Source organism: Sturnus vulgaris, chromosome 3, assembly GCF_052056855.1.
Source record: "Sturnus vulgaris isolate bStuVul1 chromosome 3, bStuVul1.hap1, whole genome shotgun sequence".
NCBI classification, from domain to species: domain Eukaryota; kingdom Metazoa; phylum Chordata; class Aves; order Passeriformes; family Sturnidae; genus Sturnus; species Sturnus vulgaris.
Window position 1 is genome coordinate 26,470,996 of NC_142245.1, and position 24,547 is coordinate 26,495,542.

A 24,547-nucleotide genomic window follows, 5' to 3' on the forward strand; every position below is an offset into this window, starting at 1 on the left:
CTACCAATGCTTTTATTTAAATATTTCTTGGCCACACTTCTTAAGTATCTAGGTAAAGAAAGTTAAAGTGTGGCTAAAATAATCAACCTAGTTATCCCCCTGTCAAATTTTTACAATTCTAAAATCATAATTTTTTTTTAAAGTTAGCCTGCAGGAAAAACACTCTATCAAACTGCCAAACAGGGTACCATTTACCTTCTTTCCAAAATAAGAACAGATTAAGAAGTATGATACAGAAAAAAAGTGGGCACAGCTTTCAAAGGCAATTTAAAAGTCCTAGAAATCACATAATTCGGGCAAACATTTAAGAGATTCCTATGTAAAGACTAGTTTGTGCTTTCCTTGCAAAGCACTGCAAAGCATCCATAAGTTTGATAATCCATATTATTTCTATCAATGTATTTTATAACTTCTAATTAAAAAGGACATACATAACCAAGAGAATGGTATTTGCACTGTATGTTATTTAAAACAATATTTTGTATTTTAGGACAAAACCTGCAGACAATTTAAATAACAGTCCATGTTTCTGATCACATACACACATACATGTGCAGTGCACAGTATTTTTTGCAACCATTTCTTTAGATTGTAAGCAGCATTCAAGAATCTTAACCAAGCAACATCTAGATACTTGCAAGACAGCAAGAAAATGGAAGTATGTTTTTGCAAAACTCTAGGAAAGAAAATAAGTAAGAGTAGAATACAGGCTGCTCCATTTTGGTATCAAAACAATCTCTTTACTAGCAGGATTAATCATGTAAATACTAAGTAACTGCTCCCATGTTTGACAACAACACTGGAGTTTGGTTAATTTGAAGAACTTTTATAAATCCTTCCACCTCAAATGTGGAAAGGAAAAATGCTTGGTTAGACTACACGAGGCATCTTTTCCTAAATAACAGATTCATCCTATTTGACATCCTTTTAAAATGTTTTCTCTTTCCCACCAAACTCGAATTTTGAAGACACTGTACTTGACAACAGGCCAAACCAGTCAGCAGATTGACAGCATATATACAGGATAAAGCAACAACTTGGCAGGATTATCTTTAGCAAAATTTTGTTTCATCTTTTCCTTCTTCTGTTCTACATCCTACTTCACTTAGGCTGACAGGGCTCTATCAACAAGTGCCATTTTTTGGAACACAACCCTGGCCAAAATGTGCTTCTATTAGCCAAGTATATTATGGAGAGTTGCATCCATTTTCCCTTCATGAAATGACAAAATTCTACAAGAAAACTTTTCAAGATGTGAGCAAGAAGGAAAATGTGACCACCCTGTCTCGTGGCATTCTTCATCTGTTACAGGGAGACAGAGCATCCCAGATGTGAGCTTTCACTGCAATTCAACACTCTAGCTCCAGCATTACCAGCACTGCACATCACAGTAATATTCTCACCTTGTTTTGCTTCACATACCAATTAGATCTGAAAGCAGGAATATCTATGACAAGTCCTCTCAGAAGGTCACATATTCACCAGAGGAATCTAGTGAAACAGTGGATCACACCAGAGTCCTGTATCCCATCTCTGAGAGCACAGGAAAGCATGTACACTTGCACACGTGGATCTGGAGCTCTACAGACCTCTGCTTCTAACTCCTCCTGATCAAAACTTGTGAATTTGCAAATAATCATATACACAGCTAAGGCTGAACATGTTCTCACCTGGCCTCAGGGTCATTTTTCCCACCCCAATATGCCTACAAATGTTACTTCATTCCCCTGTAATATTTGAAGCAGGGCAGAAGTGCCAGAATATCCTCTGCAGCAGGACTGCATTGTTCTCCCATGAGAATGAAAAGGCCCTAGACATCTGTGATTTCTGATCTGTAAGAACAGTTAATGTGGAGAAAATACATCAAAGAGGTTTGCAAGAACAAGTTCCCTGGGTGCTATTAATAATTATTAATAGTGACAATAGACATTAGCTCATTAAATAATCCTATACCTGGTAAGAACTTTCTTTACTCTCAATAAAGAGTAAAGAAAAACAGTATTTCTATATTTTAACTTTTCTCCTTTTTTTAAGGCTTGCTTCCAAACACAACTAATAACAGAATAAAAATATTTCTAAATTTATATAGCCTTGGTATTATGTATTGTCTCAGCATATCTGAAAGCCCTCAGGCACATCAGGAGCTGAGAAAAAAGTTCTAGATTTTGCCTATCACCTCAAGGAAAGAAAACTGTCTTTTCCCAGTGACATGAATCAGGCAACACTTCCATCCAGTCCAGCAAATAGGAGTAACTATGGGTTTGGGTTGTTTTGTTTTGTTTAAGATAAATAATCATCATTTAACCAGCAGTAAATTCTCAGCTGGACAAGATGCTTTTGGCATCCATTACTCCCTGCCTTCCTTAGCTGACATTTTAAAGCTGAAATTTTTTGAATATGTGAAGTAAATTCCCTAAGGGCTGTCCTGCACTTTAAGAGACAGATTTTATTAATTGAAAACAACAAATCACTTACAGAAAATAATCATAATGTAGGAAAGGCCTAAGCAGAGCTGTACTCTAAAAACCTCTTTGTAATTGTAGCCTCTTTTAGACAGGCATAATCAATTAGAAGTGGTCTGATTTTAACCAGTTGCAGGCTCATTACATTGCATTCCCATTTCTGTTGATGAAAATCAGTTTCAGCCTGTGGCCTGGAACTCATATACAGCACTTCCTGGGGCCTCTTAGATAAACACATCAAGAAACAGTTTTATTTGGATTTGTCCCTCACCCTTTATTCATTGAAACAACTTTACAAATCAAGATTAGAACAGAGAAAAATTGGCTCATAACCAGAGATATGCATATATGAGTAAGATATTTAATCTCAGAAAAGTATAATGCTTCAATTAATAATCATATCTTAAAAACATTTAAATGGGAGACTCAAAACATTTTGCTTTAACTGGTGAGTTTAGTCTTTCTCTTACTGTGTCATGAGACACTCAGTTTCTATTTAATATAAACACAATACTCCTTTCTTTCAGAAGGGCTTCTTGCCTGTGATACATAAAATTGTCCCCAATGTATCTTCAAGTTTTCAAAACAGTACTTCCAGCCTAAGTTTTTACTCTCTGTAGACACTGCCTGAAATATGTAATTTTAAACCTATGTTTGTAGGAATGAAACTCTTAAGCAAAACAATACTAATGAACTATACCCGAGCAGGAAGAATCTGCAAAAATAATTGCTTTTCTTCTGCAGAAATTGTACCTTACAGCACCCAGGTTTGGTACAGTCCTCAAGAGCTTTGAAAAATAAATTAATTCACTACAGTTGGTAATCCAACCACAGCATGGTGCAGTCCCTCAGGCTCAAAGGGCTATTCACAAGTCAGGGGCATTAAAAAAAAAAGGACGGGAGTTTCCTGGTGTGGAGAGGTCCATAAAAGCTTTTGCAAATGTGCAGCAATTGTTTAAAAACCAGAACAGACAAAAAAACCCCAAGGATAACTGAAATAGGAAAGAGACTGATAAAGGAAATGCAATGCCCACTAAGTAAGCAAAATGAGGAGCCCTCCCCTGCAGTACTGGCTGTTCCTTCCTAAAAGAAAATACAAAAACAGAGCTGAAGGGTGAGTGACAAGAATAATCAAAAGATGAAAAAAACTTCAGATGAAGAGAATACAGAAAACCCAGGATGATTCATATCACAAAGGAGTTGAACAGTGCTAGAGGATCATGATTAAAAAAGTAAAAATTAGTATTCCCAGAAGGATCTCTCTTTTAAAAAGTAATATTCAAAATAAAAGGGTGATGAGCCCGAATATGGCTGAAGGAGGCTTTGGGAGTTGTTTTTGTTTATTTTGTAGTTGTGATATACAGCTAGACTTTTTAATGTACAGCAAAGGATTATCACTAAGGCCAATGGCATATGAGGATTTAAAAACATTTTTCTGTAGTAATAACAAAAAAAAGAAAAAAAAAATAATGTAAGAATTATTGATGGTAGATATAGCCCCACAAAAACCAGTAAAGGAGCCAAGAAAAACATTATCCCTAGAGACATGTTATACTGAAACTGCTTTAGATAAGATGGTGCATTCCATCCTAGAAAGCATGTGGCCCTTGCCTAGTCACTCTGTATGTCTGTCCTTCTGTTGTAAGAGCCAGTTCTGCATCAGCCTGTCTGAAGAAGTTAATTTCAGACATGTTCCTCATCAATTTGCTTTCCTAACAACTATCACTATTTGAACTGTACATTCACGAGAAATCACACCAACAGCAATTTTAGAATTAGAATGGAACTACATCAACTAAAGGCCTAGGCAAAAAAAGCAAAAAGAATTGGTTTTAAAATCAATAGTGCCCACAATATGACTAACTGAAATAAAGAACAGTTCCAGTGACTTATATGTAGTGTTAAGAATTGTAATGAAATTACAGAACTATTCATTAATTGCCTTCCTGGACTGACAAGGTAATTTATTACTCACTTGCTCATAAGAAATGAACAAAACAGGCCCACAAGGAAGCCACTTACAGCTGACTGAAAGCTGCCTACACACTGGCACATGTGAAAGGGTGTCCCTTCCTCCATACCTTTGTTTTTCTTATTGTTCACAGCTTGTTCTGTACTGTTGCTAACTATAATCTACAACATTAAAACCACTGATAGTGCTCACCAGTCCTTAAAAAAATTCCCATTGATAAGGAATCAAAATGAAAAAAGAAACTGAAAGAAGCTCTCAGAGTTGTTTTTTATAAAACTTCTAAACATCAAAAAACACTTTACTGAAACTATTTCAGGTGTCTCACAAAGGAACATTTCTGTGGCTTTCTGGAAAGGTTAAGGTTGGATTTTGGATCAAAAAAACATTTTGGAACATGGAGAGGATCTTTTTCATTGCTAACCATTCTAGGACTAGGAGTACTGCAAGATCATCACCTCAAGCCTTGACATGGAGCCACACCTCAGTTTTCCCCTCAGCAAAATCTAGGACTAGCTCTTGAGAAGGCAGAATAAAGGGCCTTCTATGAAGCAGCTAAAGGATTCCAGAAGTCAGCAGATATCTTGAGCACAAGTAATATACTCTTGCTTATCCAGGTTCAACAGAGCTCAGAAATAGATACAAATATTAAATCCAATGTATAGAACAGTACATTTGACTTACCTTGCTTTTGAAACTTCTCCAGGTGAGTACTCAACATCACAAGGACATCAAGATAGGCAGCTCTGGTAACCAAACAAGGATTTAGCCTAAAAGAAAAAAAATCAAGTTTTTAAAGCTTAAATCCTTATAACCTTATGCTCAGAAACAGCAGTAAAACAAACTTGTTTGGCGTATCTATTCTTATTAATGAAGATAAACTACTGGTCAAATTAGACTGCATATACAAAATAATTAGGCCAAGTTATCTAAGCTTCACTTCCTGGTCTATTCTGAGTGACAGTCTTCCTTGCAGAACAGCAACACCTTCCTTCTCCAGCCAATTCCACCAAATGGCAGTTGATACATTTCATTATTACTGGATGAACCAGCTCATTGTAGCACCTACTGCATCTTTGTTTTGTTTATAGATAATGTGTGTAACTAAATGCATCAACAAAAAGAAGTCCTCAGTTCTCACTGTTACAACTCGTAAGAGAAATTTCCCTTCCAAGGTACCTGCTACACCTTTTTAATGGTCATAGCTCTCACTGTTCTGATGAAAACAAGAGGTGTTCATGTTTTTAAAATCAAGTATTTCTTTTTCCAAACAAGAATATTTGGGATTTTGTGTATATAATGGAAATTGATAATAAGCTTTCTGCTCTACTTTTTCAATTTGCAAGTGAGAAACATCTATTTTCTCCCCAATTAAAAACATAAAATTAGGTTAACAACTTCATTTTTCTTTGTATTACTATCACTGAAACATATTTAACTATGAAAACTTTTAAAAAATACAACTTAAAATGTGAACAAACAGGAAATGTAGTTCAAAACACAGAAATTATTCTGAAGAGCCCAATGGGACTTGTACTAAAACAAAAAAACTTTCAGAATCAAGCAGCACAAGCTTGAAGTATGACTAATTCTGTTCAGTATTTTATTTTTATTTTATCTGGCACTTTCTTTGTATGCTTATCTTGAAGTTTGAAACTTTTCAAAAATTGTTAATTAAAAATGTTCCAACACACATTCTGAACTCTAACATCCTGAAAATTCAAGAAAAAAAAAAAAGCTTTTTCAAGTAAGATATGTGATCATGACATAAAAATGAAAGGTTTGAGGTTCTTACATACTTTGGCCGCTGTATTTGCCTATGGAAAGTTAGCTTATGAACCTATTAAAAAAGACAACTTTAACCAGAAACATTGCTCTCACCTGCAAGAAGCCTAAAATACTTCTGCTTTCTTTTATGGCCTACAATATTAGCCATCCACATTACACACAGCAGAATATGTGCTACCAGGATCTCTCTTTCAAAGAGTTTTTTTTCTCTGTTGCATAAAAAGAGACCTTTTGGACACTTTCTTATTAGTGAAGTAGTCTTGGTTCATATCTCCTCAAACTCCTTCATGCTTGCCTCCTACCACTTGCCTTAAAGCACAAGAGCTAAAAGCTGCCTGCTGAGAAGATGCACATCAACAAGAACCAAAGCAATTTTAATATTGCCTATTTTTGAAGAGTCATATTAGGCAGACTGAATTTCTATCCACCCTGGTTAAGCAAAGATCTTTCCTGTTGTATTTTGGGCATCCAGCTGCTGCCTAAGTTGTCCTTCACAAATGTGTGTGGAAACACCACCAAGGAATACTCACAGAGTTGGGAGCTGAACCCATGAGAAAACAGAGGGACTGATCAGTCAAAGGCTCAGAACAAAAACAAACCACAAGAGTTCTCTCACAAAAAGCAGCCACAACAGTTTTCAGCCAATATGAGGAATGTAATGCATCTACTGCACTTCAGCTCCCTCAAAAAATGGAAGACTCACTTATCATTCTGCGTTTTCAGCGGAAAGAAAATCTCCAATGTACAAACTGTGCCCTGGGCAAAAAAGACTGATGCAACTTTTAGTGAAGAAGAGGCAACAGCAACACCAGCATGTTTTTTATTCTGGTCCAGCTTTTAAGCACTTACCACTCCATTTTAAGTATGTGCATATGCATGTTTTGATTTTGAAATGAGACTTTTCCAGCATAAAACATGCCAAACGTTTGTCCTTGCCTGGTTCTGTTGCTCTGGTGATGCTAGTGAATTCTCATCCATATGTGCCAGACAGACACAACAGGAAATTCAGTTTTCCAAAACCAAGAAACTTCAGTGTTGTTCAGAGTGTAGCAGAAAGCTCAATCTTGAAGACAATCAAACTGTGATTTACGTAACGGATCTGACAGCCAAAAATCACAATGCTGAACATTTCAAATGATCCTCTGCACAGTATTTAACACGACCTGTTCGTGCAGAACTTCAGCAACACGAGTGGGAATAGTACAAGATGTTTCCTTTTTAACACCAATACCAATAAAGTGGTGTTCTCATAAATGAGATTTGAGGAAATCTGTCTCCAAACAAGAAAGTCACGGTAGCAGCAAAAGGTGAGAGCTCCAGACATCTGGAACAGCATTCCTTTTTTCTGTCCAAAACCCTAAATTATTTCATTTCCCTTCCAACCTGGTTATTAACGGAAACAAATACATCACACGCTCACTCCAGATGATAAACTGTACATGACTCTTAACAGGGTAGAGCTAGAGATGGTTAGGACTCTCATATCTAAGAGTATATCCACCCAGAAATATAAAATAGCTATCAAAACAATATTCACACTATTACACATCTGCACTAATAGCAGGCTAGTGATGCCAGGGCACATACCTGATTAAAGCAATGCTTTGTTTATGCTAACTAGTAATTTAATGTAACAACAGCACATCTGGAAGTCAAAGAGCTGGCACCAAAGACCCAATGGCCACCTGACACATTGTGTCCAAATGCCCTAAACCATAATTTTCAGAAATTCAATTTATTGCTTTTTGTTTGGATATAGAGCTTATAGCCAGCCTGCTCCTGGAATCTTAGTGCACTTAGGAGCTCACCCCACACTTTCTAGTACTCCTTCCTAAGGCTCTCACTTGGAGCTTGACTGTCCAGGTGGAAATAAAAATCAGGTCATAGGCAACTGCTGCGTTAAGTTTCACTAGCAGCTAATACTGCAGAATGTTTTAACTCATCTGACCAAAGAGAGGTCAAAGGTTGTCTGCCCTGAGTGACATGTGAAAGTCAAGCACTGCCACACACTGGACCTGTCAGGCAGAGGGAAGGAAGACTCCTGCAACAGGCAGGAACAAAAAGGATTACTGCTTTGGATTACTACTTAGCAAGGACAAGATGCAGAAAGAACATATTTCTAATTTAATCAAGGAGAAGAAAATGATGATGGGAGAAGCTGCTGTGTCCCTACCAGATCATCCTATGAGGACAGGCTAAGAGAATTGGGATTGTTCAGCCTCAAAAAGATGGCAGCCTTCCAGTACCTGAAGGGAGCCTGCAAGAAAGACTTTACAAGAGCCTGTAGTGACAGGACAAGGGGGAATGGGTTCAAACTGAACGAGAGCAGGCTTACATTACATATTAAGAAGAAATCCTTTGCTGTGAGGGTGCTGAGGCACTGGAATAGGTTGCCCAGAGCAGTTGTGCATGCCCCATCCCTGGAGGTGTTCCAGGCCAGGTTGGTATCCAAGCTCACAGCAGAGGAGTTGGAACTAGGTGATCCTTAAGGTCCCTTTCAACCCAGATGATTCTATGATTCTTGAACTTCACAGAATATACGAGGTCATTGAAAGAACACAAGTCAAACCAGTTAGAGGGATGGAAGATTTTAAAGGGTTGACACTTTGTTTTGTTGTTTTTTTGTGGGTTTTTTTGTAATTGGCCCAAGCACCAGCAGTATCTTCAGTATGGTGGAAATAAGTGTCTTTTTTTTCTTACCATTTTTAGGTAGGCTTGGCTAAACAGCAGAAAATCTGAAAACACAGGTGACATTTTGCATACTACTGACACTTCATAGCAGATTTCTGCATTAGATCCTGAAAATAAAAGTCTTCCAAACCTACTCAACTTCTTGTCATTAATGCTGAACAAGTAATTTGGGACAGAATAGACAGACTTCTTTGCATTTTCAATTCTGGCATGTGACTATAGAATTTAAAAAGAGTTCAAGACACTTGCAGGAGGAAACCTTTTGTTAGGTGTTAAGAGTCCAGGGACTTTTTCTCAAAGAATAAGGTTAATGGAGCTGAAGAGCCCGTTACAATTCCCAGGCTCCCGTTCAAAGGCCTTTGAAGAGGCCTAGGTTAAGCACTTATGGAATATTATCTGACCAGAGCAACAAAGAGCTATTTGTTTTCAACAAGGAACTGCCTGGTAGGTGAATGAGGAAGCATACCCCCTTCAGGAGATGTAAATCAGATTGGGCAGGTTCAGAAGCTCCATGTGCAACACTGGGGTTTGCTCCAGCTGGCTTTGGCTACCCACAGTAGCAGTAGGGCTGCTTTGATTTCTGCTCTGCTTTTACCTCCACTAAGTACCACTGATTGCAGCTTAGGTCTGTGCAACTGAAATCAATCCTAGACTCTCACAGCTTGAAGCTCTACAAATATTATCTTTAAAATGTTTGATTCACCTTTTAATAGTTAAGTCATGCTGAATTTGAGATAGTCATTGGTTTGCTTATTTTGGATGGCAGATCTAATGCAAACCAAACTGGCATTTATTGAAGAAATCAGCAATATGTGGTCACAGACCTCCTGTGTACTTGGCTCCCACAACTTCATTGCTTCAACTCTATCAGGAACACATGGCTTAACTTTTAAAATTAAGCTTCTCCTGTATTACTGTTTAATTTAAACAAGATCAACATTAATGAATTACTGAGCAAATTACCTTCTTTTCCAAGAGAAACAACAAGGAGCAAAGAACACGAAAAGCTCACACATTTGGCCTCAATTTTGTTAGAATACTGGGAAAAAGACAATCTCTTGCTTCTGTAACCAGTAAGGTTTGCAGAGGCCCTTAAACAGCATTTCTTCTTATTAAAGGACACCATTTATAGCCATCCAGATTTCTGTATTAAAGTCAGGATGCCAACACCCCTTTACAGCAATTACCAAAGAATTTTTATGCATAACTTGTATAGATTCTCATTATCCTCCCAAACTCCCAGTTTTCAATGACAGTTAGATGACTTCAGAAGCTGACAGCTATTTTATCCTGGTTCATTCCTCTTTTTCCACCTCACTTCAAGATGACCCAAACAACAACTGCAACATTAATTTATTGCATTTGTTACATAAATAAGACAGATACAAGCTAGTGATTATGAAATCAAAGCAGTTCGTGTTAATGTTTATTACATTAGCTATTGGTTATTCTAGAAATTCAATGTTTTCCAAAGAGGTAGTTTCTTTTGCTTATATTTTTCCTCATTAGGAAACAGATGTTGGAAAACTATTAACAGAACAAGCACTATTTAATATACAGCAACTTACAATATTTACTAAAAATTTAACAACATAAAAATCAAAGCATATTTCCTCAAACTCTCAACGAGCACAAAGAAATTACAAATGCAACCTGACAATTAATGTCTCTTAAATAAAAATCCATAATATCTCTCCTGAGGATGAGCTTAGCTACAGGTATCTTAGAATAGTTAGCTGTCTTAGGGATTTCTAAAACCTTTTTTAAGAGGTCTCAGAAAAGCTCTGCATTTTGCAGTCTCCAAGCTTTTAGAAAAGTCTGAAAGACTGCAAATTTTTTACCCAGTGCTGCTTTATGAATCTTTTAAACTATTAATCTTATTTCTGAAATGGGAATATAACTTTATTAATTAACTAAAAAAACAGAATTTCCTCCTAATAATATAACATGTATATTACAGGTCTGGTCACAGTAAAACAGTAAATAATTAACAATGTCAGACAACATTTTTTTAATACAGTGTTTAAGTAACTCTTAGCAACTCAGATTGGTTAATGTCAGCTCCAAACTTTAAAAACTGATGACAAGATTTGGCTAATGAATCAATTTGACATAGAACTTTAGTCAAAATTATACAACTTACAAAGTCACCTAAAACCTTTGTATTTTTCCAAAAACGTCACAACACACACGTAAGCATCAGGGTAAAGATACCAGAGCTGGTGAGATTACAAGGGCAACCCCTTCAAAGGTCAATTCACAGCTACCTTATGAAGAAGAAGAGATTCATCTTAATGACTTGCATGACTGTTTTCATTTCAATTTTCAAAGTGATCAATTAATTAAATCAACTGCCTACTCCCTGTCTGGTCTTCAATGAAGAATTCACTCTTACTGTAATGCTGTAATGTTTCTGGAGCCTTTGAAAAGGCTATAAAGGACTAAAGTTCCTAGAAGGAAGATGTTCTTATGATTATACCTATCAATAGCATTTTAGTAAAAGCCCCATATTAAAAGAAACACTATAATTACTAAACACTGCCCTATTCTTCTGTGTAAATACCATGTCATTGTCCAATAAATTTGTATTTTAGCCAGCAGAAAATAGATCAGCTTGCTAGTGATTAATTTAAACGCCAAATTCTCCTACTTCCTAAGCACTAGTATTACATACAGTTTTTTATTCCAACAGATCAATAGAATTTGTTTCCTGAACATCATATTCAAGTTAATGCACAGGATGCAATTGCACAAATTCTTGTATTTCTGACCGTTATAAACATTTCTGATAAGTCAAAATTTTAGGAACAGTTGAGGCTGGAATTCATCTTTAGCTCTACATAAACACAGGAATGAATTTAGATTAAGTCAAACAAAACATGTTACTTGGTACTTGGGGACGGGATCTGTGCAACTTCCTGTTATGAGTTTCCCACTGTGCCTTTCTCTTCCATAATCTCAGCTTTTGTGGCCTGCACACTGGCAATTAAATTTTGGGTTTATAGTTTATCTTTCCCTCTCTATTAACTCCCTTGCTGAAGAATGGCAAATCTCCAAAAGCATTCCTACTTCTGGTGGCCAGATTCTTCTGATATGTCACCTGCCATTGTGTCAGCTAAAAAATCTTCTAAATGCACCAAAAAAGCTCATCATCTGTGATGTCCTGAGTCTTGGTACAATCAACTCTACATAATCCTTGAGGGCTGTCCATGGGGAGCTCTCTCCTTGGAGGGTTGCTGATGAACCAGGCCAAGCTGGCTTTGCACTGACCACATTTTACCTGCAGCATGGCCTGGTAAAGGATCAACTGTCGTTTATGGAGGCGACAAAGCTTATGGAAATCACTCCTACACATACAGCAGATGATTAAAAGATTAAATCTTCTGTTGTTTTGGTTATTAGCTTTCAAATTCTGCAGTATTCCAAAGACTGAGGTTTTTGGGGGTGTATTTGTTTAGAGGGCAGCATTCATATTTTAATCTATTTTCTCTCAGAGCCCACATCTGTAGCACTGAATCAACATGCATGGCCTTCCTCTTGTCTTCTTAAGGAGACATTAATAATGCATTTAATTATTAAACTTTGTCCATAGCATTTTTAACCATGTAATACAAAACCAGCACATCAATGAACATCACGGCCAACAGACCTACATTTAATGGAAAGCATTTTAAAAAGTAATAATGAAGCCTGCACTACCAAGTAAACCTTGCTGAGTTCCTGGAAGCACAGGAACACCCGCATAGAAATAGAAATACAAACATTAGTAACAGTGCATCTGCTTGCCTACTTGGTGCTGTTGAGATCTTCTCTGAGTAATTACCGTTTGCACAGTCCCCTCACTTGCCCATTCTATAGGGCCAGCTCATCCAGCATTAGAGCAGACATTGTCTCCAAAGGGAGTTGCAAGTCTGGTGATTTAAGTTTTTCTACCACTCTCAAAGCCAGACTATTATGTTTTTATAGGTTTCCCTGGTAAAGACAGAGAATTTATTGCTTCAAAAAGAGGCTACACAAATTATTTTTTCATTGTGACACCATCAAGAACATCCTGAGTTTCAGCTATTAAGAAAAACTAATTTGTGCTCCAGCTGTCCTTGGTGAATGATACTGAAAGGCTGTGTTCTGTTGGTGTTGTTTTTAGCATACCTGATTGATAAAATAATCCTGGCTGTTCTCTTTTTTGTTCTCTTAATGAGAACATCATGTGATTCCTGGGCAACATCCTAAAAAACTTAAGAGGTCAAACTAATCCCATGTGTAAATTTAATGAATTTTACACAATTAACATCAGGGGGCTTACTTTTAAAGAGAAAGCTATGAAAACTCTTATATTTTTGAAAAGCATTTTCAGATATAAGTGAGGATTTATGCCCAAAATCTGTAATTGTACATCGCTTCTGCCTACTCCAAATGTTGCACTGGTGGAGGGAACACCTTAAACAACCTGATCCAAAACTTAATATTCCTGGAATGTTCCTATTTAAGTTAGGCATATACCTATGAACCAGAGTCAAATACTATTTTATCTTAGGCAAAGTACATCTTAAACTTCAGCCTGAAGTCAAACATCTCTACTGATAACCAAAGTGGGTGATCCAAAACAAGCAATCACCAGCTGCCTAAATAAACAGTTTGTAGCTGTGTTAAGGATACTGTTATCAAAACTGCTGAAAGAGTGGACTTGGAGCAGCACAGAAACCTAAATTAGCCTGCTAAAAGCACGTAAGATTTAACTTAATGCCTCCAGGAATACATTTATGAACAATGACGTGCTATGACTGTTCTCAAAAACAAAGACAAACCAGGCTAAAACACGGCCCATGGGTTAGAACGTGCAGATTAACAAATTACTGGTGAGTCAGCACCAAGCCTGACAGAGTTCAAGAAGTGTTTGGACAATGCTCTCAGGCACAGGGTGTGACTCTTGGGGATGGCCTGTGCAGGGCCAGGAGTTGGACTCTATGATCCCTGCAGGTGCCTTCCAACTCAGCTTATTCTGTGATTCTGTGAGCTGTTCATACTGGTACACTCCATTTTCAGCTGGAACGGGACAGCAAAAATTTCCCTTCACGTTTTGTGTGTCCAAGGGTAAACACATGAATTATTGCTCTAGCTGACAGAAAGTTTTCAATTTGAAACCCGGTAAATAAACTTCTGAAGAGAAAGGCTAAACTATTTTCAACTTTTGAATTTGGCTGTACAATGCATACAGATCACTAACAAACAAAGATAATTAACTGCACTTCTCAATGTGTAGGTTTTAAAGACAGAAATGAAAAAATGGAAAGGTTAGAAAACAGGAAGATGCCAAGTGCAGACATGGCCTTGGAAGGACAAGGAGGTTCATCTTGATGTGGTGGAAGAAGAGGCAGGAGTACTAAAAGAAGAGAAGGACTTCTCTCTCTGCCAAGGAGGATAACCTTACGTTCTCCTCACTTCTAGCGTATTTTAAAGTACAAAAAAACCACTTCCAACTCCTAAATAAGGACCACTTCAAAAATCACAGAGGCTGCTTGCAAAGCTGCAGAGAGCCATGGGCTGTTTGCACCTCTGTCCAGGTAAGCCTGCATGTGCTCCTGTTTTGTCTGTAATAGTCTGCTCACTAGAAGTTACCAGTGTCTCTCCTAAAAGGCAATGAGAAGAAAGGCATATTTAGGTTACAGTCTGAGCATTGAAGTCCTGAAACCACAAATTCTTGCTTTCTACACAGATGGCTTAAATGCACGCTGCGTGAAGTTCCTCCCAGGAAGGACCTAAGACTGCTCATCTGCCTATTGTCACTCACATAGTGCTGCCAAAAGCAGAGGGGGAAAAGGGATAAAACAGGCTTGATGGAGTGCCATGGCCATCAAAACTTGGCAAGTTATGATACTCTGTAGGGCTATAAAATACTGATGAGATTTTCCTCATTCAAAGCAGTCATAGCTGGATCATCGGAGAGTCAGCTGAGGGAAACCCAAGAAGCACATATCTCAGTGAACAGTGAACCTCATTTTGAGCCCGTGCCTAAAATAACTTATGCATGGATTTGTTGTGTGAGCTTGAATCTTGTGCAGGACCCATTTGTATTTTTAACAGTGCCAACCATAAAGCAGAGAGCTGTAAGCAGCAGCACTGCAGAGCACGGGTTATTTGGGTTATAAAAACATTGCAGGTGGCCCCCTCCAGACGAACCAGCGACTCCTTGCAAAATGCAAAGCCAGCTGGTTTTATACAAGGTTGTTCCACACAAGTTAGTTTCAAGAAAGCCACCTTCTTAGAAGGAAACTCTCCCAGCGCAGACAAGCTCTCAGCTAAGAAATGGCACATGGCTAGAGGTTAGCAGAGTATGTTATTTGGTTTCTGGCAGGACCTCAAAGTCTTTTCCCCCTCCTGTGGTCTCCAGTAAGTAGGAAGGCAGAAAAAGAATTCCAACTCAAAGTGCTGAAAAGCAGCATCCTACAGCAAAGTCATGCGATGACATGATTTCTCAAATTTTCCAATACCAATACTTTTGTCATGCCAAAGGCTACAAATTAAACAAAAGAGATATTTGTGGGACTTCTGTACAACACATTACCAAATCCAAAAGCTGCTCTTCTACTGTTCTGTATTTATGAAGTAGAAGGCAGCAAGAGTTAGTCTCGTAACTCCCTCTTATGCAGCTGACCTATAAACTACTTCTTAAAAAAAAATTATTCATATGACAGAGCTTTGAACTCTTTCAAAGACTTAGCTTGATAAACTGATCATATTTTACAGCTTTCATCAGACTAATTTACATCACTTTGTTCCATCACCTAAGTTCTCCAACAAAGCAGATTTTGTAAATGTTTTTGATTGTGTTCTTCTCAAACACCCTGCATCTCCCACATTTGCAAAAAATGCAGTAAACTAACACTGGTGTGAAGGTGAAGGAAAGTAGTAACATTACTAAACCACTTTAGACTAACAAACAGATATATTCCAAAACAAAATAAAAAAATATCAAGCGAAGTATAAACATACCATTAAAGTAAAAAGACTCAACTATCACCTTGAGAAGTGGATGGAAGGCAGGTCTCATTCAAAACATCAAAAATTAAAATACTAGTTCTGAATACACAGAAAAGCTAATGTTTTGAAGATATTAAAAAAGCCAAGGAGAAAAAGCAACCATGCCCCACCAGTATGAGAAGTCTGCCTTCACAACAGACATAAAATACCAGTTGAAAAAGTGAATGCTTTATGAAATTCGATTTGGAGGATGTGACCCATTATTTTATTCTCTAAAGGAAAATCAGGTCATAGCATGGAGAAGAAAAAAAGATATTAGTATATTACATGGAATGTGCAATAGAATCTTGAGCTATTCTACACCAATAAATTCTGATGAAAGGAAATTACATTCTGGCCCTGAAAAGGCAAAGAAAACCCTAAAACCAAAACCCAAACAAAAAAAAACTCCACCCAGCTCAGGAAACCACTGAAGAACGATAATCTTTCCTCCAAATACACACACATGACAACTGAGACTCATTTTTAAGAACTACATATGCAATCCAAAGTTTTGTAATTCAAGATTCTCAGAGAAGTTTGTTCCATAGTACAAAGGAAGTGCATAGTTGAAAGAACACTAGCAAGAACTTTACAGAACTAGCACAGAAATGTGACTGAAAATTGATGTTTGGAAATTATTCCCTAGATTCACAAACCACTTTCCTGTTATTTTAACTTTTTAAAAAACATTTAAGATTAATAGTGAGTGCCTTTTATTCCCTCTTTTCAAACAGTCTCTGCCCTGCAGTACTGGTGACATGGTAAATTATCTCCTTATGAAAAAGGCAGAAAAACCAGATGGGGATCCATTAACTTCTCTCTGTGGTGCTCATTCTCTTTGCCTGAACAGAAATAAGGTAAGAATGTCTGTACATGACTGAAGGTCCACCCAGCCATCACCCTCTCTGACAGCAGATGCATACCAGGAAGTCTAACAGCACAGCCAGAATAAAATGCTGGTTTCCTAAGAGGCTCTCCCAACATCCAGAAACCCACACAGACATTCAGTTTCAAAACTCAGTTGCCACCCAACCTTCTAAAACTCAATTAAAACAAGAAAAAAGAAAAGCAACAACAAGACCCTCACACTCCAGAGTTGATCACAGAGCAGTTGTTCACCCTTACCCAGTCAACTACCAACAGTAAAATTGAACACCGAATGGGGGACACTAAAACCACCAGAAAACACCACTTCAGTATCCTTGTTTGTTTGGGTTGCTTCTTGGAGGTTTTCTCCTTTGCTTTTTTTTTTTTTTGAATGACACCACACTGAATACATTTATCTCAAGCAAAGTGAGGAGGGAGAGGAGGGAGAGGAGGGAGAGGAGGGAGAGGAGGCAAGACCTTACTCGAAGTGTGCAAGAATGACAAAGTCCATTAGAAATTTGCAAAAATGGTTTCTGTCAGTTAAAACCCCCATACTTTAAGTTACTGTTGCAAGGCTGCATGCTCATAATACAAAATTTTACTGTCTGGAGAGAAAGACATTCTAAAACCCTTTATGTATAGCATTAACTGCATTGTGGAGAACTATGACAAGGAGGCTACAACAAACTGACAAAACTAAAATGTGCTGCTGATAGGGAGTTAATATCAGCACATATAGCTGTGACTTTTTACAGGCATATGAAAGAGAAAACACATCTCTTCAGGAAAACACCTTTATTGTGCACAAGAATTTCTTAGAGAGGGCCTGAAAAGTTTTCGTTTCCAGAAATGATAATAAAGTAATATAAAAAAACTCACTAAAAGCCCAACCAGTCGTTAATCAGTGATTGATTTATTAAAAAGGGCAGTTGTGAAAAAATACTTTGGAAATAGAATTTACTGAAAATCTGTAATGAACAGAGCCCAGCCTTCACCTATTTGCTGCAAGAGAAAGAGGTCTGAATTACTTAACATGAATGTCTTTCTACTGAATTTGGTCTCTAGTGTTTGGGTTTTTTTACTCTTTTTAACAGTATCAGTAAATTTAATTTAGTTATATAAATTAACATTCTCATTTAAACACTTAAAAATGCTTATGTTGATTCAAGTGAAAGGGTCCACCAAATCCACCATGATGTCTCCAGGTGGGGCAGATGCACAGGAAATGGAAGCATAACCAATAGTGATGTTTGCCAAAACCTCTTGTCTCAACCCTCAAGGTTGTTAAAGAATTTCTTGAGCCAATTGTGATGTCTACATACTCAGTAACCTCACTGGACCTTCCTTCCATGATTCCATTAAATCCTTGTTTAAAAATTCAGACAGGTTTAAAACCAAGACTATCTTATATCATGGAGTTCCACAGCCAAATTAAAATTACATTAAAAACTTCATTAGTTCATTTCTTTTACATCTGCCACTTTGGACAGAATGCTCATTTCCTGTCCCTTTCTATGTGACTCATATTTCACATCCCTCAGCTGTCCTTTTTCCGTGATTAAAAAAAATAATAATCTCAGCCTATTTAATCAAGCAGAAACTGTTCTATACTTGTCAGTCTTTATACTGCTTCTGATTCCTACTGTATCTTCTTTGGGATTTATACAATACTTAAATATATAACACAGATTAATACACAAACACAGACAGGTTTTCTTCATTCTTTTTATGATATTTTCCCCCTCCCCTACTGGGCATTACCAAGAACAAGAGTAACTTCTTCCAAACAAAAAAATCTGCTCAGTCAACCACTCCTTCCCCAGGTAAAGTCCAGACTTTGTTCACGAGCACCATTTTCCAATTATTTGAACCAAGTTTTACCTGCCATATCATCACTCTCACACTTTGAGGAGACACTTCTGTAATTCCAAAGATTCTGTCTTCATTACCCAAACTCAGCTAACACTGATAGATTTCCCCCACTAGACACCCCCTCTTCTCTAAACCTCTAACGATTTTGGTTTTGATGATCAGAAAATGACTCACATTTTATCAGGGATGCATACTAGCTGCACTGGTGGCCTCATGCCACAGTGCAAAATGTGGGATATTCCCAGTTATCTATCTATGAAAGGACTTGTGCTCTTGTTCACAATTGATTCCTTTAGAGTTTTGGGCAGGAATTCTCATGGGTAGGAATTCTCAATAGCAATTGCTGAGAGAAAATAGAGAAGAAAAGAGGGAAAGAAAGGTGGAAAGGAGAGAGGAAATAAAAGGGGAAGGAAAGGAAGGAAAGGAAGGAAAGGAAGGAAAGGAAGGAAAGGAAGGAAAGGAAGGAAAGGAAGGAAAGGAAGGAAAAAGGAAGGTTGGTTGATTATATGTAGGTCACCTTAACATAAACTTATGAAAAGTGTTTCCAAATCTATCTTGGATTGTTTGTGGGCAGCTAAACACTTTTAGTTTAAACAATTGCTATGACATTTCCCTACTAATTTTCTGTAAAGGTCAAAGTCAGAAAAATAGTAACATAAAAACCTCATATATGTGGTATATTTTTCTTAGTCAAAAAGCAATAGTTATCCTCAAAATGTCTATTTCTGTAGGAATGTTCATTCAGTTATTTTTTTCTTTAATGACTAGACTACAATGTTTTTCCATCCTTGCTTTTGGAAAACAAAAATCACCTTGATTAAAAATCAGGAAGCCAGTAATGCATCTAACTTTTTCATATTTCTAGACAAATAAATCTGTCCATCTTGCTAAAATAGTAATAACTTAAAAAATCAACCAAGTCTTCCATGCATTAGCAAACTGTGTTTATAAATCAGGTATTTTGTGTTTTATCTTACCTTTTAGCCAGCCACAGCTTGGTTCCCATACAGGTAATGATGTCACCCAGTCCCTGCTGGAAGTCCAAACTAATAAACTGGTTTGATTCTAGGTATGACTGCAGCAAATGAAAAACCTAAATTAAAAGAAAAAAAAAATCAAAAAAAGAGTTTTTAACCACTGCTTTTCCTCCAAATAACTGAAAGTTGTAACAGTTGCCTGCAAAATGAACAACCATTACTCAAGGAAAAACATATATTCATTTGGCCTTGCAGCAGATAGAATCCTTAAATCCTTAAGTTGCCTGGTCTTTAAAACACTTTTTTTTGCACAAAACAACAGAAAGTGCTGGAAGATGTGAACCTCCATGAAGTGAACAGAAGGCAGCTGGATGAACACTGCTCCTCTGGCCTTTTCCAACTTAAGTATCACTCAACTTTCAATTTTCTTGCTGTGCCACTGCTCCCCAGTGCCAGCACAGCAGCCCGAGGAGCAGACTGGCAGCTTGGCACACTGGATGGAGCAGGGCTGCTTGCACTGTACATGTACAACCAAGGAGACAGAGAGGAGAATTACAATCTATAACCACTCTGAAGTGCTGACAGAAAAGTCAGTCTTCCTTCCTGCTCCTGAGAACCTGCATTCTAGGCCCCAGTCAAACACTGTGGCCAGCTGGGCTTCACAGAGCAGGGAGATGCTCACACTTTCTCTTTCCAAGGACTGAGCTTCTGCACTTTCTCCTCCAGAGTTTCATGTAAAAGCCTAATAGACATGTCCCAGCTTTGATGAAGAATTCAAGGTACCAGAATAGAAAGCAAGACCCACGGCTTTCTGGTCAGACAGTTAAAACAAAAAATGTACATTCTCAGAAACCCTCCTTGCTATTTAAAAACAGTTTTTTCCAAGTAGCACTGAATATACAGACAACTGTTTAAAAAAAATAGAGTCATTTAAGCATGAAATGAAAATACTGGGTAGTATAGGAAAGCTGATACCAACTGCACAGTGGAGAGGGGCTCTCCAAGCGCAGCCCCTGTAGTGCCCATCCTGCAAGTGGCAGAGGGGACATGACACATACTTGACACAAGTGACACCCCCTTATCATCCCACTTGGTTTTAACTTTTCCCATTCACACACAAGTGAGCAGGAAACACCTGGGTGAGGTGATGTCTAAACAGAAACACATGGAAATGTGTGTTGCAGTAGTGAAGCCTAACGGGAAAGATCTTACTCAGCATAAGAAATTTTGCCTTACAGCCTCAAAATCGGAAATTCTGTTCGCTTACACAGGAAAGTTACATTTACAGAAAGGGCTTCTATGCAGATTACAAAGTACATCCCCCATTATTTACTGAAACTGACCATGTACAGAATTTAGGAAGCTTAAGAGGTATTATCAGACCATTTCTGAAAATACACTGAAATGCATTTGATATGGAAACACTCTTGACATGTGAGACTATTAGCACTTCATACTTGCAAAGTGACAATTTAACAACTAATGGATCAATCTGGGGCCTTCACTTCACTTTGGGAAAAGAGAAACCTTTGTATCCAGATTTTTAGATCTCAGATCTTGATTTTCCACATTCCAGCTGTCACTTGCTCCGGGGGTTATATTTTTTTGTTTGTTTGCTTGTTTTGGAAACACAAGCACTGCCACATAGCATTAACTTGACACAATTTCATCTGGGTTATTTTTTGTGAAATCATTCAAGTGGAAAAACAGCTGCAGTCGTTTCAAATAAGCACAGAAACAGAAGAGATGTCAAGAGACTATCTAATCCATACAAACACTGAGGCAGGGTCTAAATATTCTTCAATGAAATAAATGCCTGACTGTCCTAACCCTCAAAACAGCCAAGGAAGCAGAGTCTGGAACACTTGTATGCAACTCCTCTAGTCTTTCACCCTCAAAATCCAAGCTCTTGAGGTAAGGTGTTCCTGTCTGCTCCCACCCCTGCCCTCACAGTAAAGAACTGTTCTCTGGCCACTATTCAGTCAGTCCAGATTTTTTCCTAGTGAGGCACTTATTAAACACAGAGATCCCACTGGGGCCCTTTGACAGGAACAATGAAATAAACTCCTGTCTCCCTTTGTTAGCAGGTGCACTGTAGGCAAGACACATCCTGGAGAAGTAGCTTGTCTTTTGTTTTTTTCAAATCTTCTGAACATCATTTTGTTGATAGCATCTTTCTAAGATGGCGTTTCCAAGGCCTTTTTCTACAAAACACTTTGCAGAACTGCAAGCCTGACAACATTTCAAAGTGTCACCAGAGATATCTACCTTGACTCCTCTCCTTTAGTCTGTTCTTGACAGTGCAAGTGTTTGCTTATTAAAATGGTTTATGTAAGCACCTACTCAAATTAACCTTCTTCATGAAAACCAATGCACTAAAGCTGCCACTACTAATAGTTTCTCTGTATTTTTTGTGGCTTGCCCTTAATCCCTGTTAAGTCATAGACACGACGGAAGAAGAAGAATGCAAATGGAAAATAATATTTATGCAGAAGCCCTTATTGCTTTTGATATCCTCTGCTAATTGAAAACCATTTGGTGCCTTAACCTTTCCAATTTTATTCTTCTGTTCTTGTGTTCATTTCCAGGAATGACAATGGATTTACCCCTAAGCAATAACATAAAATCTTTCACAATTATGAAGGGGCTATCATATTTTTTTCCTAGAAGCTTAAATTAATTTAATCTCTTCAGCTCTGAAAACAACTCTCAAAGTGCCTTCCATGTAGAGGCAGAGGAAACCTAAGTATGGCTCAAACTAAAGGTCTTGAAAGAGAAAGAACTGTGTATACTAAGTGAAATTGGTGGATTTAAGTCTGCCCAGGTAGAAAATACAGTACTGAAAATACAATCAAAACACCTCTGAAGTTAATTCTTTGTATGAACCAATTCTTTCAACACTATTCAGATGGTAAAAATCACAGGACACGTGCCCTGTTTAAACAGTGGAATTAGAAGGTACAATTCATGTGAGAGTTTGATGCACTCTTGAAAAGTGCTTGCATCCATCAAAGAAAATGTTCAGCTACAATTTAGCCTGCTCTGACATTTTTTGACATTTTTTTAAATCAAAATCCTGATTTTCTTGTTATTTCATTACAAGCCCTCTATCTTTTATTCAGGCACCCTCAGCAAATTTTAGACACCTAGAAAGCTTTCCCCATGAAGAAATTCTTTTCTCAGCATGAGATTTTAGAAAGCCTAAGCTAAAGTGGAAATTGTAATTAACACCAGCATGTTTTATACAAAGCCTTACTTTATGTAAGCTAAAACCAGAGGCAACCACACAAGCAATGTGCAAAAGTTAACCTTGGTAGTTCTTCACTTCCATCACATGTGCCATGTCATTCTTTGACTTCCACATGGCTTCCATGATCTAAGACTACAAGCCAGGCAATATTTGCATGAGGAGGTAGCAAGTTTTATGAGACTGTTTGATATAGATAATAAAATAGACAGGCTTTCCAGCACATGGCTCTCCTCAAGTCCAAAATACTACATGATTTAAAATCCTCTGCTGAATTCCTCACACATAAATGCAGTGAGGTCATGGTGTTCCTTCTGTATGTGGCACTATTTTTTTATTACACAAAGACAATATATTAATGGTATTTTTTTAAGGTAGTTTTACCAAAGATTTGCACTGTCTGTGGAGGAAGGCTTGTGAAGCCTTACTGGCTGATACTGGTTCTTTCCAATAGATACAACATTTCACTGAGACAAGGTATTGTCTGTAGTTCTGTGGAATCCTGCTTAAAAGATGGTGAGTTCAAGGATGCCCAGAAACCTTTCCCTCCTCTATGCAGGCTTTTCAAGAGCCAGGATAATACACAAACAGGACAGCAGACACTATCCATCAACCTGGTCAAGAGTTGTTAAAACAGTGCAAGCCATGGGAAGTCCAGATACTTGGATACATGATGGCAAGTGTCCAGTGATTGATCTTCTGAGACCACTGAGTCCACAAGGTTCTGAGTCAGCATGTCTTATGCTGCTACAGGTAAAACTACCTGCATGGGAGGACTACTTAGTGCAAAATAACACAAAAAACCCAAACAAACTCCAGCAAGGCAGCCCAGGTGTGACACTATATCCCAAAGAGCAAAACCCAAGGACTCAGAATTCCAGTGAAGCCATGTTCTGCTCTTCAGCCATTTCCAATTTCCAGTACCTTCCTTGGAGCTGTCAATGTTTCAGCCTGGTCTTTCAGCTGTAGAAGCCCAAGAAAAGGGGAAAAAGTAGAGGAGGGTGGGGGAAGGAAGAGGAAAGAAGGAATAGCCAGCTTGGTTTCCCACTGGTCAGTCAGCACACATATCCTTCTGCTCTGTTCACATCCAGCCCCCACCCAACAGCGTGCTTTCAGATGCAACACTCGGCTGCCCTGTCATGACATGAGAAAGTTGAGTGTTTTCTTTGTACCCAAGTAGGCCTTAAGACACAACATCTGCTATTTCTTAAGTTTATTTTGGATGATTAAGTTAAAAAAAATGCACATTTCTCTTTTTTAAAAAAAAAAAAAAAAAACAACGAATACTTAAATGCTTAGACATCAGCTAAGTCAAAAATGTAAATCGTGAGAAGCAGGAAGAGACAATTTTTCCCCCACATTAACTTTCATATGATATGCAGCAGATCATTATCTTTAGAAACTCTCATATCAGCTTGAATTGCTGGGAAATACACAATTAAAATGAAGCAATGTAGTGATAGAGGAAAACTTTTATCAAATACAAAATTTACCTAGTGCAAATTAATTTTGATGCCCCGAGTTCTCCTGCATACATACAGAGACACTGCAAACACAGCACAGCCTTTCAATACCCACAGAGTTGATCTAGCATGACACACTTCCTAACAAATTCAAACTAACATTTTATAGCATCAGCAATAATTTTATAGGA

The 24,547-nt window shown here is 37.8% G+C and overlaps 1 protein-coding gene across 3 annotated transcripts in view; it reads right to left on the bottom strand.

Annotated features, from left to right (window-relative positions):
• The window catches only part of THADA (THADA armadillo repeat containing), a 151,692-nt gene that overhangs the window by 40,703 nt on the left and 86,442 nt on the right, over nucleotides 1-24,547 (bottom strand). For all 3 annotated transcript variants that reach the window (XM_088161232.1, XM_014883146.2, XM_088161233.1), the window contains 2 exons: nucleotides 19,647-19,762; nucleotides 5,116-5,201 (listed from right to left, as the gene is read on the bottom strand). In XM_088161232.1, the coding sequence (XP_088017358.1) occupies nucleotides 5,116-5,201; nucleotides 19,647-19,762 (202 nt within the window). The remainder of the gene's footprint in view (nucleotides 1-5,115; nucleotides 5,202-19,646; nucleotides 19,763-24,547) is intronic.